The 19,963-nt window shown below is 37.7% G+C and overlaps 1 protein-coding gene across 1 annotated transcript; it reads right to left on the bottom strand.

The window, feature by feature from the left end:
- Positions 1-51: 51 nt before the first annotated feature.
- LOC134842023 (microfibrillar-associated protein 1-like) lies at positions 52-19,250 on the bottom strand. Its single transcript, XM_063858167.1, has 9 exons — positions 19,079-19,250; positions 18,775-18,987; positions 9,977-10,250; positions 8,817-8,879; positions 7,901-8,082; positions 7,523-7,631; positions 1,922-2,050; positions 860-1,066; positions 52-529 (listed from the first exon to the last, which is right to left on the bottom strand). The coding sequence occupies exons 1-9, from the start codon at positions 19,207-19,209 to the stop codon at positions 257-259; spliced, it is 1,581 nt and encodes a 526-aa protein (XP_063714237.1). The 5' UTR covers positions 19,210-19,250; the 3' UTR covers positions 52-256.
- Positions 19,251-19,963: the final 713 nt, after the last annotated feature.

The following is a 19,963-nucleotide window of genomic DNA, read 5'->3' as shown; positions in this document are numbered from 1 at the left end:
TTTCAATTAACTTAAAACATCAACTCTATTAAAGATTTTTTTTCCAGAAAATACTTTTAATAGCATTTACTAACAATTAATCAAAAATTGTGAAGATAGTGTTCATTGCAAACAAAACAGTTCTGTCTAGGTTCTGAAAACGAACTTAAATTATACGTCTAGCTCTGCCTCTTACTCCGGCTCACGGAACTTCGATCCAATTCTTGGACTCTACTTCACTCCCTTCAAACTTCGTCGGCAAAACTCCTGGGTTTATTTATGAATTCTTGCTGGCCTTTGCTGATGGTCTCTGGTAAGCTTCTTTCATGCCCCCACCGACCTTAAGTTGGAACTTCATAGCATGTGTGCTATCTACTCCCCAGGGACTTGAAAATTCTGTGGTGTCCTGGTCAACTAAGTGGGTGTATTTGGTCCTGCCTGATCGTCCGAAGTTCTTCACCTGCATGACCTTGGGAAGGACTGTCTTATCAAAGTGGTCTTCCAGAGTCGGTGCTGTGATGTCACGAGTGTACACGTCTTCTTCCTCTTCCTGAAATTATGAAGGATTTTTTTTGAAACAGCGTAGAAAAGAGTGCCAATACATTCTGATAGAAATCAGCGCTGCTTCTATTGCCCTCGGTTTATGCAAAACTTCATCAAAGAACGCTATAACATTTTTTTCAACGAAAAATTTGGACTCTTGTATTAAGATCTGGTAATTAATTTTTTAAAGCTGAATTTTGGAAACCTTATCAAGAATCGTTGCACTGAAGTTCATTTAAATAAATTCGTATGAAATCATTTTTCGTGCAAAATTTCCAAATCTACACTCTCTAACAGTCCTGCCAAAAGGTTCAAGAACTCTTGAAGTCTCACTAACCAAGTAGAATGCTCCTCGGTGGTAGTACTTCTGGAGGAACTTGTATTTGCCCTTTGGCATCTTGTTAGTCACAGTGGTCGGGTTCTGTCTGAAGTAGAGTCTCCTCTCCTCCTCTGTCATCTCATGGATCCTCTCCACTTCGTCTCTTTCCCTCTCCAACTTCTCCCTCATGTCTCGGTCTCGCTTGATACGCTTCAACTCACGCACCTGAATCAAAGTAATGTTTATTTCTTATAGACAACAAACTTACGATTTCTTATTGAATAACTTCATCAATAGCTGCAACTAAAAACAGATCCCAATGATAACTTTTCTTTGCTACTCTTTTGATAAAAGTAACCCAATTTGAGAAACTGGATCAATAGATTAATTTTCAATTCCGCAGGGAAATCTGAAAATTAAATACCACTTTCGTAACTAGAAGTCGATCACGTTTTTCGTGACCTTTGCACTTTCGCTGTTCCATAGTGGAGTTTTCCTTCCTTTTAACAAAGGAAATGAACTGGAGTTGAAAAGAAATCAAACGTCAAACCGCGAAAAATCAAAACTGAGCGTGAACAAGTTTTCACGAAAAAAAAAAACAATAAAATGACCAGAACCTATATATGTGTTACATAGCAGTATTTAGACAACCGCGTATTCAGACTCGTCAGTATTTAGACAAATACTGTTTCAACCAATCAGAATCGAGACAAAGAAGAAATTAAGGATCAATTGAGCAATCTCTTCCGAAATCAATAAATAATTATTTATTTTGGATTATTTATGTCTTTTCTCGATTCTGATTGGTTCATAGTATTTGTCTAAATACTGACGAGTATGAATACGCGGTTGTCTAAATACAGGCTGCACTCCCTATATATGAGCACTCACTACGTTCACTAATCTTGAAAAACGACCCGAATCTGAAGTTTTTTCCGTTCCTCGAAATATCGGAACAAAGACAAGTAAAATGTATTTTTCCTTTTCACAAAAATAATATTTTGCTAAAACCCTCTGGAAACCTCAGGAAAACCAATTCTTTCAAAACATTAGCACTGCATACACAGCTATTGATGTTACCTTCCATGCTTCGTATGCCTCCTCGACATCCTCGTCGTCAGTCTGGATGGCCTCGAGGTCCTCAACTGCTCCTTCTGCGTTGTTCGCCTTCCTCTCTTCCACTTCTGTCTTGCGAATTTGCTCTACGATCTAAATTGATTAATTGACAAACACTGCTTATACATCAGACTAGTTTAATGTCATCGTGTGCAGCAGCTATATTTTACACAGAGGCGAAGCTGCACTTCGCAAACACAAGCGAGAAACGGGCAAAAAGTAGCTCCAAAGGGGTCAAAAAATTAAAGGAAAGAAAAGTAAAACTCTATGAGCCGGAATCGAACTACCGACGTCGAGATTCAACGTCACCCGTCCTAAACTAGGCGCCATTGCCTCTTACAATAATTAAACGCCAGGAGCCCAGATTAAGCTGGAGTTAACAGTTTGATAACATTTTAAATACAAAGGCGAAGCTTCGCTTCGCCAACACTTGCGAGAACACGACAAAAAGCAGCTGAAATAGGCCTCGAATTAATAAAAATTCGGCTACGTTTCGGATTCGATCTATGACCTGGAGAATAAAGGTATCACCCACGGACGCTTAATAAACACAAACACTAGCCACAAAGCAGAGCACAGATGCAATGAAATTTCCAATGCTACAGATCGTGATTATAGCGCAAAAGGCACACAAATAAAAGAACACTTTTAATGAACACTTTTATTGCGATTTTGATTACAAGGTTCGCACTAATACGCTACGCTGATTGCTAGTGTAAAAATGGACTGATGCGATATTTTCAAAAACAAAAAAAACTTCAAATGGACTGTTGCTAAGTCCAACGTTGCTTTTCTACAACAATTAGGGCGTAGTCGCTATATGAAGAGACAGTTCATAGCGCATGCTATTTTTCGATTTTTTCTACATTCAACATTGGTTTTCTAAAAGAATTAGGACTTAACTTAGTTACTAAGCAGATAAAATTCCTAGCACCTGTTCTTTCGACCTTTATCTTAAGATTTTTCAGCATAGTTTTCAGGCAAATTCAAATACTTTCCAAAAAAACGGGCAAGATTTCAGTTGTACATTTTGTATGGCGATAATTTTTTCATCAAAGACCTAGGGCGACACTACATTTACAGAGAAGAGTCACAAAATCTGTTCTATCAATCAAACCATTAACCTTAGTTTTGAGAAAAGTCAAAAAGTTGGCAAAAACGTCCAAAATTTCCAAATCGAACAACTTTTATGGTCATAACTTTTTGCAACAAAAATTGGGTCATATCCAATTAAGCAATAAAGATTCCTAAAACTGGTTTTTGCCAATGAACCCGTAGACTTTGCGATTAAACCCTTAGATTAAATTAGACAGAGCTAAATTTCGAAGAAGTTTCAAACAGAGACGAAGCAGAACTTCGCACCACTTGCGATACAACATTTATACAAGGTAATTGAGTGGGAATTTAGCATCGTAAAAAAATTTACCAAGCGATAACAAAGCCGAAAATACCTTAGCAGAAACAATTTAGGCCGAAAAAAAAACGAGACTTAAGACTTATAAAAAGTTAACAAGTCCCACTCGCCCTCAGCACACACAAACAACAAACTTTCATTGCTCGTCAAATGAACCAATATGAGGCCACTAAGCCGTTATACTAAAATCCCCCTCAGCCTCAAAACACACAGGTACGCACATTTTTTTCGCTTGTCGACAGACGCAATATCAGATAATTAAGCCGATATAATATCGGCCGAAATCAACTATGGCGAAAAAAGCAAAAGAAAAAACAAAAACGCCGAAAAAAACTGTCGGCATAAAAAACTTGAGCTATAATCTTTATTAAGATTTTAGCAAAATGTGCGATCCAGAAGTTACGTTTCACTTGAAACGACTCAAAATTGGGTCAGTAAGCCGATAAAATATGAGCCGAAACTATTTGGACAGAAAAAAAACTAAAAAAAGAAGAAAATACACAAGTCACGAAATTGCAAACAGCAGAAATAAAAACACCAAGAAAAACTACAATGTAAATTGCGCATAGCGTGAAAAACTAAGTCTACGATGTGGCAACTAGACCGACAAAACATAAGCAGACAAATCATAAGCCGACAATTTTTTCAAATGGAATTTTTCCCCGGTCAGATTCGAACTCAGGACCTTTGCCGTACCAGGCAAATTGCTTACTTCCAGGCTAAATGGGCTGGAAACGCTAAGAAGTTGACGTGGGCCGGGAACGCTCTGAAGGTACCTCGAGTCCAGAAGTACACTAGAGATGAGTCCTGTGGACAAAGTTGTTTGCGATAAAAAGGTCTAGTACCCGATTTCACTACCCATGCTGTCGCAAGGGTAAAAATTGGGCCGGAGTAGCTTATGCATGGGTGATCCCCATAACAAGTTCTTGTGACTAACCCCTAATATCAGATTAGGCAGGGTAGTTTTTGAAAAAATGAAAAAAACTCCAAAGAATGGCTCAAACCACTCCACCACTGACGTTTCCGAAGGCTGTAGAACGTTAAGTGAAATTCAAAGAGAATATAACAGCATGCAGGCAAGCAGGCGAGTAGGTGATCTTTCAATTGGTACAACTTTGATCGACGAAGTAGTTCTCGGGGAAAATGAAATTTTTACGATCTTTCAATTGGTACCGCTTCGCACCAATTATTATGCAAAAATTAGTGACTAAGTACGTCATAAAACCAAATGAGAAAATTTTCAAAAAAAAAATTAAAAATGTGCGAGAACTATCAAACACTTTCAAAAAAGACTTCGGAATGCTAAAAAGAAGCCGAAGTTCTGGAGAACGAAGACGGCAAAAAATTAGCAGACAGACAAAAATCAAAATCAGTCGAAAATTTTTAGTTTGCAACAAAACAGACTTCGACTGTAATTGAACTTCCGGGATTTGTCATGTTACAGCAATTTCGAAGAAAGCTGAACCTTAAAAAAAGTCGACATACGGGAACCAAGCCTATAAAAAGAAACAGACGGACTATAATCCGAAAAAGCACGAAAATTCTATTGGCAAAAACTAAGTCCCTGCTGGATTCGAATAACAAGCCTTTGGCATCTCAAGCCCTTGTGTTAACTCTACGCCAGATACCGCCGAATGGTAGATTGAATTTATAATAAGCAAGCGGTAACAAATCGGAAAATACCTGGCCAGACATGCTTCATCCCGAAAAAAAAAACTTTTAAAAAATTGAAATCAATTTAAAAAGTTTAAGCGAACGACAAAATAAGAGGCTTCGAAGCAGATATAAGATGAGTCAAACCAAATAAGCCAAAAAATACAACATAAATTAAAAAAACGAAAGTTACAAACCGCGTAGTTAAAATTTTTAACCAGCATAAAAGCTAATTTCGTTTAGGCCGGATATTTGAAATGCGTCTATGCTCAACATATATGTCTGCAGCAAGATAAAAGTAGATCATTGAATCCAGGATCTAGCAGATGAGTCCTGCGAACGTTAATTTATTTCCGGAAAAAAATCTTGTACCGGATTGTAATACCCTTGCTTATCGCAAGAGTAATAAACATAGCCAAATGACAGTTGGAAAAGAGCAATGAACGCAAAGAACCCAAAAAAGTGATAAAAGCAAAAAATTATACTCTTAAAGCTCTTTGATTTTCGCGAACAATTTATGATTGGTGCTTTTTTTAATAAAAATAACCCAATAGAGAAAACTGACTCCCTAAGTAAAACTTTTGTTTCGCTAACAAATCTTATTACATTCTATTTACGAAATAAGAAATTGATCATGTTTTTGTGCCCATAACATTTTTGCTGTACGATAGAAGAGTTTGCATGCCTTCATCAAAGGAATTGAACGTACAAACAAATCAAAAGTCAAACCGCAAAAAACCGAAATTGAACCTGAAAAAGAAGCAAAAAATCAGCAAGAGCTAATAAGAATGCTCACTACATTTTTTATGTTTCTGTGCGTTCATTGACTCTTTTCCAACTATGTTGGCTATGTTTATATGTTTGTTTCTGGTATATTGGTGGCTAGTTCCTGTTAGATAAAAAACAGGTTTTATGAAAATATATGGGTTTTAGTTATTTGATTGAGAATAATGAAAGTAGTGAGCATTCTTATTAGCTCTTGCTGATTTTTTGTTTCTTTTTCAGGTTCAATTTCGGTTTTTTGCGGTTTGACTTTTGATTTGTTTGTACGTTCAATTCCTTTGATGAAGGCATGCAAACTCTTCTATCGTACAGCAAAAATGTAATGGGCACGAAAACATGAACAATTTCTTATTTCGTAAATAGAATGTAATAAGATTTGTTAGCGAAACAAAAGTTTTACTTATACTTTTGTTTCGCTAACAAATCTTATTACATTCTATTTATGAAATAAGAAATTGGTCATGTTTTTGTGACCATTACATTTTTGCTGTACGATAGAAGAGTTTGCATGCCTTCATCAAAGGAATTGAACGTACAAACAAATCAAAAGTCAAACCGCAAAAAACCGAAATTGAACCTGAAAAAGAAACAAAAATCAGCAAGAGCTAATAAGAATGCTCACTACTTTCATTATTCTCAATCAAAAACTAAAACCCATATATTTTCATAAAACCTGTTTTTTATCTAACAGGAACTAGCCACCAATATACCAGAAACAAAAATATAAACATAGCCAACAGAGTTGGAAAAGAGTCAATGAACGCAAAGAAACATAAAAAATGACTTGATTTTTTCAAAAACTTTCGAACTTCAAACAAAAATACATGGCTTGAAAGCTCTTTGAGTTTTAAGAGCAATTTAAAATTGGCATTTTTTGATTTAAAAAAATAACCCTATTTGCGAAAACTAGATTATTAGGAAAGAATTTTATCCCGCTGGGGAAATCTAAAACCTAAATTTGACTTTCGAAACAAATCGATCATGAAATCCACAAGAAAAATCATCACGACCTATACAAGCGTGTAAACTACATTTATGAGCATTTATATTTAGAACATAGGTTCGAAAAAAGTGGATATCGTAATAAGACACTAGGCTGCGTTGTGTAATAACTTACTAACGTCTTTTTTGTCTCCTTAAGATAATTCTAAGGACCTTACAACTCAACTTTTACTTCATTGATAAGGTCCTGAACATTTTGAAGCTCATATTATCAGTGGCGTGCCGACGAGGAGAGGTGCCACATTCTTTCCTCAGTTCTCAATACTAAATTTTTCTCAAGGGTCCCCCATGATAAAAAATTATTTCTAGCCGAACAACACTCAATTTTTACTAATGACTCAACTGGCGTAAAATTTTGCTGATTATGAGGTGAGACCGCGCCAAAAACGCATTTTTGTTAAAATCTCCAAAAAAATGCTCTAAAACATCTTTCTCTCAAAGCAGCCAGCAGCGCGCAAAATTTTGCGAAATATGATCCATTAGGGGGTTGATAATGCCCGAAAAGTTCAAATTGACTGATTTAACAAAAAAATCAACATTTTTTTTCTCGAAAAAACAACGCCCCCGACCAAACCCAAGCCCTGCGCACGCCACTTACTATGATCATAGCTCTCAATTAGAGTGAGCTGAAATACCCTTGACAAAGACAATAATAAATCCAAAAACACTCACAAAGTCTAGAATGAAAAGAAAACGTGTTCACGAAAACATACCCTCAACGCTTCTCGCCTTCTTTCTTCCTTCACTCTCCTGGCTTCGAACTCCCTCGTTCTGGTCTCTTCCTTCTCTTTTTCCTTTTCCTTCGTCGACAGTCTATCTTGCCTGAAATGAGAAGCCTTATGATGAGGTGAAAATTAGTTGTGTTCACCATCATTTCTCGACCATGAATAAAATGAAGGAAGGGCTGCAAAGGTGAGTTTGCACACCTAATAATAAAAAAATAGTTTCTCTCATCAATATTCATTCAAAAATGACAAAAAAAAAACTTTTTTTTTCTCAACGCACTGCATATCGACGTTTCGCAGTATTATAGATCACTTATATAATTTTCATTTATCTTTTTCTCTATGAATGACAAAAAAGTCGCTCACTTTGAAATGAACACCGGTTTCAATCTTGATGGTCCATCATCGTCTGATGAACTCATGTCCTCGTACTCCGATCCCTCTTCCGAGGAAGACTCCGCCCTTGCCCCACTCACTCGGCCACGATCGCCACCACCAGATCCTAGCGCCTTCTTGTCGTCCTCTTCCTCTTCTACCGCTAGGAGCTCCTGAAACACCCTCTGTGAAGTCAGGCATTTCAATCCAAATAAACAAAACACTGAAAAACATCGTTGAACTAAGATAAAAGCCATGGAAGCATGAATCACTCTTATCTTTCAGTCCTTTATTTGATAATTGATTTCCTCGAAATGCAGAGGATTATCAATGGTGTTATTTCGTCTATAATTAATCCGCTATTTTACTGAAAAAATTGTTTCGTTGAACTGTTTTTCCGACTTAAGTCGATTTTTATTGTGTCCAGCATATTGATACCATTTTTTGGCTACAATTCAGCCAGGCTGTGATAGCCCTAGGAGAAGAAGTCAAGTGAGAGCTCGTCATCACTCACTATTATTGCCATGGTACAATTGTTGCGCGACACTCATTGCAGGAAAGAATCCGTAACCAGCAAAAGCGAAAACTGAAAGGTAGTTTGTTTCTTAAGTAGAATCGGCAAGTATCGAAAACGTCCTCCGCTTCGCACTACAGTGCTTGCATTCAGCGCAAATGGAAATGTGCGCCTGAATCGAAGTTTGTCGCATACTCTTCTTCACACAAAGCATACAATTAAGAGCTCCTAAATTAAGAGCTTGTGACGCATTGTCGCCTCAAATGGCGCAGGACCTAATACTGGATCTCAATTTCAAAAAAAAACGCCTCGCCGCTAGTTGAACTGCCTTTGAAATTTGGTCTAGTCTAAAAGGATCGATTCAAAATCATATTTGGTATAGCGTTTACTTACCTCTTCTTGAGCTTTCCTCATTCTAGCGTTCTGCAACATCCGCATGCGTCTCACTTTCTGATCCTGAAACAACGCATATTTATTCAGAGTGTAGCCAAGTTCTTTGAGAAGGAAGATCCTCGTTAAATGCACTTAAAATAAATTGATATACCTACGACATCTGAATAGTGACATGAGCGAAAATGAAACAAATCACAGAATGCACCGATAACGTTCGAACTTAATCGCTACAAAAAGCAACACGCATTTTAAATTTTAAGTTCAGACTACCTACGAGGGAAATGAGCAGAATGGTCAATGTAGAAATGATCTAAGAGCAGAAAAACAAACAAATATTGAACTGACTGAGCTTATCGATAAAAACAAGTATTCGAATCGTCAAATTTACCACTGAAAAAATTATATTACACATAAATGGGACTTATTAATCGAAGTTTTTCAAATTTCTCAAAAAACAAACTTGATAGAATGATTCAATTTTTGTATAATTTATTGATTAGCCATTCTAGCCAGTTTTCTGCTCTTACACCCTGTCTGCTCTCGGCCCATTTTGCCTCCGAGGGAAAGTACCAAGATAGAAAACTTCAAGAAAAAACAGTCATCTGTGTCGCGAGAAACTAGTCTTAACTTTTCCTTTTTCAAACTAATTTCACTGAGTTTACGTGATTGCTCCGACCATTTTTTAATCATATTTTTACAGCAACTGCCTACTCACTTTGATTAGTAAAGCTTTATTGCTGGTTTTCTATGAAAATTAGGAGTGAAAAAAAAAGCCAAACACTGACCAAAAAATAAGATCCGACAAAAAGTTACAGCCCATTCAGTACCCATCATTACCATAGAATTAAATAAATATATTGTTCCTACCATTAACATATAATTAACTAAATATATTGTTAATTATTGAACTAAATATCTAAATAACTATTTCCGCACTTTGGTAGCAGATTTACCTCTAGCTACTAACTAAGGGTTTGAGGACCACTGTTTTCTCTCAGGAAATCGGACGACTCGCCATACTTTTAGACATACACGCCAATTTCCAATCACTAATATAAACACCATTTATAGTCACTGATTATTAAACATCTAGCTACTCGTTCGTAATCGAAATTTAAAACGAAGCTTATATTGAATTGTATTTAGTATTAGTATCCAACCTCTTCAGATTGCTCGTCTTCATCGTCACTTGGATCTGGGTGTCGGTGTCTGGCTGTACGGTTATTACCTTCTTTATTTCGCGCGTTTCTTTCATCCTCACTACTTCCGCTACTGCTTCCTGACCGAGATTTTCTCCGTCTATTCTCTTTTGGAGGTTGATCGAATCGAGAAATTCTGTTCGGCTTACTGTCTCTCCGATCATCTGATGTATACTTTTCTTCCGCTTCTCTTTTGATTATTTCTGGTTCAAAAACTTCGCGATGAGGTCTTCGCCTAACAAAAAAAGCAAGCACATGCATACCAACAAAATCTTAACAAAAGAAAACGTAGCTTCGCATCACTTGCGATTCAAAACCAAAACAGCGAAAGTTTTCTAGGAAAAAAATTTTAAAAAGCATCCCTAGAAACAAAACTTTCAGCTAAATTTCAAGCCAAAAAAAACACCGGTAACAAAATGCACAAAAAAGGAGAAACTAAACTGGGTTTTTTCGGTTATACCCCCCCCCCCCCTAAATGATTAAATTTGGCATTTGGCAATTCAAATTTCGATTAAAATTGAAAGCGCAATTGAAATTGAACAAACAATTAAATACCATTCGCGTGCAATTAGCAGCTGCTCGATTAGGAAAAAAAGTATATGGCAAATTTATCACAAGGTTTCCTAATCGAGGAGCTGCTAATTGCACGCGAATGGTATTTAATCGTTTCTTTCACTCGCTTTCGCGCTTTCAATTTCAACTCGAAGTTTGAATTGCCAAATTTAACCATTTAGAGGGGAGGGGGGTGGGGGGTATAACCGAAAAAACCCACTAAACCCACTTCGCGCACATTACTGTTTCAAAAAGCATAACCAGCAGACAAGTTGAGAAGAGTCTATAACATACCATTGCTGGCATTATAGATGTTAAGTTTGATAATACGGTTTGGCGTTATCTTCAACTCAGGGATGTGTTTACCGGATAAACTCAATTTATCCTTCGGCGTGGCTTTTCTAAATAAAAAAGAGTATTGATCAATTAATGATCTTTAGCTAGTTAATTTCGCCCGTTTTGTGCTGGTTCTGCTCAACCGCCTCCAGGCTAAGGCATTTCGCTACTGGCGCCGGCCTTAACTACAGGTCTGCGCGCGTAAAATAGGAGGGATTTTTGGGGCAGTTTAAAAAAAGGCAACTAATGTGGGGCCACAATAGACACTTAGGGCAAAGTGCGGAAACTTCGTGGTCTAAGAGGGCGAGGTAAGTGTTTTAAAGCCGACTGTAACCAGACAGTAATTGGAAAAGCTTACAGCGGGTGGTTCCGGCAAGGGACTGTTCAGAGGGGTCGATGCTTGGAGATGGAATACAAAGAACTTTTGAGGGAGGGGTTTCTGCTAGGACCTTGGTTATTAGGTTAGTATGGCTGTTTTAGAAGGGACATGTGGTAGTTAAAACAAAATTGGAAACTTTTCTGAGCCGTAAATGATTTGAGGGGGGGGGGGGGGTAAGAGTGATAAAATGATTTGGGTAATGCGAAGTTTATGAAGTTAAAGGGGAGTGGTGGTTTTGAGCGTTCAGACTCTCGACCACACTGTACTGGTGGGCAGTGTAGCTCATAAGAGTTGAGCCATCGATTACACGAAGGGCTTGATTTGGGGTGACCTGCAGGCGAGTAACAAAAATTTTGCTGGCAGCATTCGCTCAGCTCGGGGAGGCATAACCTCAAATAGAGCGTATTAATGCTTTGTTCGTTAAAAGTAGGGTTTCTTTAGACTGGCACTAAAAAGAACCTGCTGACGCCTTCAGGACTCCTATCATTCGAAGAGCCTTGTCGGCAGATCTCTTGAAGTGAGCTGCAAAGAAAAGTCAGGTAAAAAGAAAACCCCAAAATGTTTGGATTTTTATGAAGAGGCAGCGGCTCGTTGTTTAAAATGACAGTTGGAGTTATGTTAAAAATTTTGTTAAAAGACAAAATCAGGCAAACTGATCCTTTAGAGGACGCGAAAACTAGCTTACGGGAGGTGAAAAAAATGAAAAAAAGGTGGAGCAGATAACCATTCAGTAAGCGCGACGTTGCCTCAACGTCCGGGCTATGGGCGAAAGGGTAAAAATCATCAGCGTATGCGGTGAGACGAACGTTTTCAATGGGGAATACATGGTTGTTAAAAATAATGGTGGCTGGTCGGCCAGATAAGTAGCTGCTCAGCCAGCGAACTATACCTCTTTGCAGCGGCGTTTCATGAATGAGTTCCACAAGTGTTCTATGACATACCATAACAAATGCCTTTGAAAGGTCAAGTATGGTAAGAACAGTACGTAAGGTAGAGCGTTTTGGATTAAAAAATTAATAATGATAAAAAATCAAGTGTGGAGACTGCAATTTTCTGGAGTGGAATGGACGGAACCCGTGTTGGCGTTGCATTCGGGAGGTGCTTAATTAAAAAAAGGATGGATGCGCCTCCAGGGCAGGAGAAGCTGACTCCGGAGAAAGACAGCGTGTAAGGGCGTTTACCACCGGCGGGGCTATGGTGGCGTGCTGCCCTGAGCACCAATCCCTTAAGAACTTCTCCCCGGCCTCAAATGAAGAACATATACTCCCGAAACGAGGACAACTGCCTAAATATGCTCCGTAAATTGCCGCCAGTCCGCCCGAGAAAATTTATGATTTTTTTTTTCGGAGAAAGTAGTTGAAGAAAGTAAAAGGGACTGCGGTGCTAACGAAACATCACACGAGGAATTGTGGCATTATAATTTAAGGGGGCTCTTGTTTGAGTGTAGTCATTCAATGGTGCAAAAGTGAATTCAGTGATTTCAAGAGTTCTTGAACACGTTGATCTTCTTCAATAATTTATTACTGATCATTTTAAACGGGCTCTATCTTTTGTTTACACTGTGTCAATAATCAAATCACAACAATTTAGTAAATTTGAAACGTGACACTTTATAAAATCATGTATTTTAGCATTGACAATTAACTTAATTTGAAACTACATTACTAATGTATGCAATTTAGCACTAGGTTACATAACCGCTCTTGATGATTCTTCCCTGGCCACTGATAAAATGTAGCAAAAAAACGAATTGCTGCCATTTAAGGTTAAGAACTCCGAAAATGCTAAACACCAGGGATTCATTGACGCATTTAAAATGAAGAAAATTGAGGAATCAGATAAATTGAGACACTAGAATTTTTAAATTCGACGAATTTCGTGGAACACAGAAACCGCAAATTCTTGTTCCTTTTTTGAATTGTACAGAACCTATTAAAGTCAATCAAACGTACTTGAACTATAAAAAGTAGCACATGTTCAGTTTATAACGTGAAAATTGCTGGTGAGAATTACACGAAATTATGCTTTTTGGAAATTTTGTCTCCAGAAGCCGGGAAAATATATGCATGGATTAAAGGGACTTCACTGAATATCCACTTAAACAGACGGAGTTTAACCACTTCGTCGCATTCTAGTCGAGATATAAGTGTGATAGAAATGAAATGCATTTAACTGCTTGGATTTAGCTCATGCTTTCCTTTTTATCTTCATCTTTCCTTTGAAATCTAGCCTCCTGCTTTCTATGCCAATGTTAGAACAACCGATGTCCTCCTTGATTGCTCGTTTTGTTCCTCGGGGGGTCTACTTCTTCTTTGGTCAGCACCATGTAATTTTCACGAGATTTCAATCCCTGTTCTTGAAATTTTTTTGTGCGAAGCTGCTACTGGCAAAGCTGGTCTTAGAGCAATTTTCCGTTTTGAAACGGAGTCAATCTTCTGAAAATTGCAGAGCGGTGGTATATGTACACCAGCAGTGCAAGCAGAAAGAGATTGTTTTCAGCATCGATGATAGTCACAGTGGATTGTTGTTCCAAACTGTCCACAAGCGTCGGTTTCAGTAGTTTTATATGCTATGCGATTGGTTTCGCGATAACGCTTAGTTGTGCAATTTTGGTCGAACGCAGATAGACTGTCAATCAATTACGTGTTGACTTCTCGTAGTAATTTTAGTTTAGCGTCTGTTTTTGGCTCAAAAAGGGAAAGCAGTTAATTCGGGCAACTCTGATATGTTGTGCAGGTATTTCGTCGCAGCTATGTAGGTCCGCTCTGACTTCAAAAATTTACTGAGTTCCATAGTCTAAAACTTTTCAGCATTTATAACGGCCGCGTCGTCTTCTCTTTTGAGATGCTTGGTTCTTCCAAGTTTGGATGTTTGGTTCTCCCTGTATAAATTCAGCACTATCTAACGTTATGCGCCATACGCCGCACCCTAAGTAGATTTTTCCGACACTGGGAGAAGGATCTTTTCAGTTTCGCATATCATCAGTGCTGTCATTGACGAATGGAGGCCTCTTCAGCGCTCCGTGTTCTCTCAACTAATTCGATCGTGTGGTGTGTTTCAATGTTGCATGACCGATTTACATATCCATCATGTCGTGAGTTCCTGTATTAATTTCGACGTGAATGTACTTCCGAGCATTCTTTTAGAAACAAAACCCCGTGTCTTTGTAAGTTCTTTTTGCGGCCGTATCTACACTTTGTCAGAGTTGAAGTTTGTCAGAGTTGAAGCAGACAATTCAAGACGTCGTTTCCCGTGAGCTTAAATTTTGAGACCGGCGAATAGAAAAGTCCGACGAAGTTTTTCTGCAGTATATCTCCTAGGAATGATTGAAGTGAGCGAATTGGCTGAAGTGGCAGAGTCTGGGAAAGTGTGACGCATTCTTGAGTTGCACACATGTCAAGCAGTTTTTGATAGTAAAAAAAGACACTCAGAACCCTGGAAAGTGAAATATCTTCCTGACTTCTTCAGTAGCTCTGGTCACTCCATTATGTCCTCCTGTCAGTAAACTGCGATTTCTGTAGATCGTTTTATTTCACAGATGCTTTGTAAGCAACATTGCTTTTGTTTGATTTGTTTGGTTGTTTCGTAACAAAGTGCGAAACAGAATGTTACTTTCGAGTCAAAATCGATTAAATTGTTTTGCATACTTTTTCGAACGGCTGTTCGTATAAGTAAAATTTGGTAGCTCTCCTGTTCGCATCCAACTTTTCACCGTCTGGGCCCTGATGACTGGGTCCTGATGCTGTTTCGCTTTAAGTTGAGTGGCTCATTCCTTAGATGCAGGTCATTTTGACGCGCAAACGAGAATACTCCTGATGGCGGAATTGTTTTTTTTTACAGGAAGAAACTTCTATTAATAGTTGAAACGATCATCTGTTTGACTGATCCCCAGATGTATTGAGCGCAAAGATCCAATGCGAAATACAGCGCTGAAATCGGGAACCAAATGACACTAGTGCATACATCATCATCTCACCATTTTAGTCCGTTTTCAAGTAGTCTTCGAACATTAGGACGATTCCTTTACCATGTTAGCTAGCAACTCAAACTATAACATACTACAATCCAGATTTTGTCAGTCTGAGCGTCAAAGTAGCTGCCTGTATTAAACCAGAATTCAATGTTTTTATGAATCTGTGGTGCTCATCCGTTATTTCGAGGTTTTGTCTTTTCAAGAGTCGATAAAACGGTAAAAAACGGAGTTTTTTGCCAAAGCTCCGCATATAGTTCCTAAAGAACTGAACAAAAAAACCAATCAGTCTTTTTTCTTGTTTCACTGTTTGTGGCAATTTAATTTTGTTTTTGGAACGTCGTTATCTAAGCTTTCTCAGGTGACACTCGTGGTGACACATTTCCCAGGAATTTCGATCTCTGAGTTTCTACTTCACATTTTTCAATGAAAATTTTAGACCTAAATTCTTACATTCGAATATTTTTTCAAGCGTAGGGATTATTTCTAGAAAGCTATTCAAGACACTTCCTATATTATCCATGAACTGTGTACACAGATCTGCCGCTAAGTAAGGATCAAGATTGAGGAGTAAGAAAGAACTGAATCCAATGACCAATCTACTAAACCCTTGAGCAAAGCAATTATATGCGTAGGTTCGCGACAAGGAATTAAATGCCAGGAGTTGGAAAGGTCATCTACCATTTGCACAGTGGTATGCTTGCGAACAGTCCAACTTTGTAAATAGCTATTTCCAGCTAACTGGTTTGACGCATCGGTCATGTTTGAAACAACCTGAGGTCTATCATCATTGAGGGCGTTCGTGCTTGGGTGTCAACTTGATCTCTTATTCCGAATTATTGCCCACGCCAAATTGGTGTTTGGCAAAAATAAACAAGTATTTGTTTATTAAATTTTCCACTTCCCAAGTTCGATCGTCGCTCAAAAGAAAATTCTACAACTAAAAATTGTTTAGAAAGGTGAATCGACCCTGAATGACGTTTTTTAGCGTATTTTGTCTAGGTCTTCAAAATGAAGAATTTGATTATATAAATCTCGCGTTGATCCATTCGAATAACCAGATTTATGATTCCGTTGATCATAAATCTCCCATTGAATAGCGCAAAAGTAGAAAACTTCTAGTTAGAAAAAAAAAACAGGTCCCGGCCAGATGCGAACCACAAGCCCTCGTCGAGCATATGTGTTACATACATCTAAGCCAGATGCGCTGGATAGTTGATTGAATTTGAGTTTTTTAATTAACAAAACAGCCGAAGTTCATTTTTTCTTATTTATTAGTGGGAATAAGAGGCTGCTTTAGATTTTTTAAGAATTAATCGCTAGATTTCAATCCTAATAAAACCGAGAAAAATTGAGAGAACAAAAAAAATTAGGTAAAAAAGCCGACAGAATTAAAGCCGAACGACTGAAAAATCCGATAACATTTATTTGCAAATCTTAACCTAGGCATAAGGCACAAATGCAATCCAAAAAGTAACCATGCTATTAATTAACCATGCAGAGGTTATAATAAAACTAATTAGCATTTCATTTGACTTTTCTGTGAACAAAGTTACTTTCAGGAAAAATCTAGGACAGATTACAAAACCCTTGCTTATCGCATGACTAAAATTTTGAGGGAAAGGCGCTGTATATTGCTTTCTTCAGTGATAAAAAGAAATAAAGATAGATAAAAGTCAAATCTGGGCAATATGAAAAAATTTACAACAAAATCAGCAAAATATCTTTGTGAAACTCAATTTCTCGCAAATAATCAGTTAAAAATGCTCAAAATAGGCGACTTATACTATGCAGACAAAAAAGAAGCAGACGAACGTAGGACTAAATAAAATTTATTATATATTCTGATCAACGAGCTGCCAAACGATTCAACTGAATTTATTTACACTAGATGTTAACATTTAAAAAATCAAGACTGAGATTTGATTACGCTGGCTAATCGCCAGCGTAAATAACTCAAAAACCGACCGGCAATAACCCAAAAATCAATATTGAGCGTGAACAACCTTTCGTCGTAAAACATGACTTCAATAAGGGAAAATGACTTTTTTATGCTGTTAGTCTTTAATTTTTGATTATTCCTTGAACATTCCATCCCCTCATATGCCCTATAAGGACTTAATTAAGCCAAATAGGCAAAGAAGCTTACAAAAATTTACACCTGTTAAGCTGAAGAAACATAGCTAACAAAATGTTTAAAAGTGAAGAAAAAACAAGGAAACAAAAATCAACCCAATTTAAGACAAGTGGATTTAAGTCAAGTGGACGATGCAACACTAACATAAAATAAAAACATACGCCGAAAATAAAAATTATTGGAAAAAAATAGGTCATAAACTTTCATATGTCTCGATAAAACTTCATTCAAGGCAAATACGGCAGGTAAATCAGCAGCAACGGAACAAAATTAACCAAAAGAAGCAAAGCCGCCGACAATCTTTGAACAGACACAAGTTGAGCCCAAAAAAGTATGATTTTATAAAAAAAAGTTTAACGTCCCACCTTAAACAACAATGTACAACAATTGCACTTGCAACTACAATGAAAGTTGTTTACAGTACAAGAAAAACCAGTGATGTGGCAACTAAGCCAACAATCTTTGAGCTGAAACCACTTGAACCGAAAAAAATGAAACTAGAACAATCATCAGTTTCACTTGCAACTACAATGAAAGTTGCTTACAGCAAAAAAATCAGTGATGTAGCAACTAAGCCGACCATCTTTGAGCAGACACCAACTGAACGGAACTTTTGTTTCAATTTCCTTGATACTGAAAAAAAACAAGATCCGGCCACGACTCGAACCCCAAAGCTTAGGGTACAAAAGCAACTTATTTACTTCCAGGCAAGGGAAAAGCAACCTGGAAAATGTTAAGAGAAGGCAAGAAGAGAAGATAAGCAGAGAAGTGAGTCAACTGATTTTGTTAAACTAGTTGTTAACCCGAAAAAAAGTTTGTATTCCAGTTTGATAACGATTGCTTATTGCAAGCGTAATTAATAAGTATGATGCAATTCTGTAGTTATTAGAGCATTTTAAGACCTTTTCTTTAAAAAGCACAAAAAATTATCAAGACCTATATAAGTGAAAATCGTTTTGTTCTGCGGGTCGTCTATCTATTGCTTTCGCCGAGCAAAAATAACCGGAAGTGGTAATCAAACACTGACTGCTTGGATAGACAGACGTCCGTTAGACCAAAAAACAGTCCTACAAGTATCATTAGAGCCAAAAAAAGAATACCTCAACCCATCAGCAAAAAAAACTAAGACTGAATCCGAGTTGGTAATTACTTGACGTTAATATTGGCAACCTTTACATCAAAATGCATGATTCAACGGGTAAATATTATTACCACAGACACTAATTTGTTTGCCTTAATTAACGTTAGGAAAAGATGAGCCCGGGAGATCACTCATGAAAGCCGGCTTCTGACAGGGAAAAAAGTAACTTGTTGCAAAAAGTAACTTGCTACAAAAGAAGTAACCTTGCTCACAACCATGGTAAAAATGATTCAATATGTCTTACCTTGTAGAATCACCGCTCGACGAATGCTGAATATGTTGGTACAATCTTTTCAACCGAGGATCTGCAGCTTCAGTAGATGATTTTGGTATAGGCACTTTTGATACTGCAAGAGCTTGCGCTGAACTACCTCCAACGCCAACCAGATCTTCGATTTTCTTGGCTTGAAATTCATCATCATCTGATTCATCTGATGAATTGACTGCGTAGTCGGGTCTTGAATATACACCAAAATAAACATACCAAAATTTTCAGGACAATGACTTTTACTGGAAAAGATAGCAGATGAGAAATTTCATACAACTACCTTTTTCCTGCGACATATCTAGAAACTTTAACTTTCTCCATAGTAATTTCCCCCTTCTCATTTCGCTTCTGGACTGCGCCACCGGTACCAACTTGGCTGAGACCCCTGGTCTCGTTCTCAAAGTCCATCATATTTGAAACTCGTTATGATGGGTTGGCTTTCTGACACAAAAAAATCTGAAATACAAATTGTTGTAATAAACATTGTCAAATTGTTGGATAAACTAATTAAATAGTTTGATGTAATATGGTACGCTCATAATGCTACGCTTGTAAGAAGGCCCGGGACGGAATTTAGATACAAGCTCGTCAATCTGCGATACTCCCTCTCTACCCGGACATCCCCGCATGAAACTCCACCCGTGACAAACCAGGTTGTAATCGCTTTCATTTCTTTTTTGTTTTCAAAATCCATTTCTCTACAATCCATTTTACAATTTATTCTTTCTCTTATTTTGCCTCTTTTGTACCCTGTTTAGTGAATGTCCGTGCCAAAGTACAGGCAGAAGTGGCTACCCAAAAGATGCCGGAGCCACGGTTCACAGATGCGCAAAGCTAGCCGACCTTGCCGCTACTGTCTCGCGCTACCGCTCGCAGAAACTGAACTGTGTTACTTTAGAAGCCGGCTTTAATGATAACTTCAGGGTTGTCAACTAATTGACCTTTGATGGAATTGAAAATCGACACCTCCGTGGGAATTGAGAATTGGAATTGAGATAACTCCGTGTACAGGAATTTGAATAGGATTTGATTCTTTTTCCGGAATTGCTACAGAATTGATGAAAAACCTGACCTGACAAAAAATTTAACGGCCGACAAGACCGGTAATACTAAAAAATGGCACGGATTATTTGATTGCGCTAGGATTGCGCCAAGATTATTTTTT

This window comes from Symsagittifera roscoffensis, chromosome 1 (genome assembly GCF_963678635.1).
Source record: "Symsagittifera roscoffensis chromosome 1, txSymRosc1.1, whole genome shotgun sequence".
Classification (NCBI taxonomy): domain Eukaryota; kingdom Metazoa; phylum Xenacoelomorpha; order Acoela; family Convolutidae; genus Symsagittifera; species Symsagittifera roscoffensis.
Note: the sequence above shows the minus strand (reverse complement) of the source record. Positions and strands in the feature narration are given on the sequence as shown.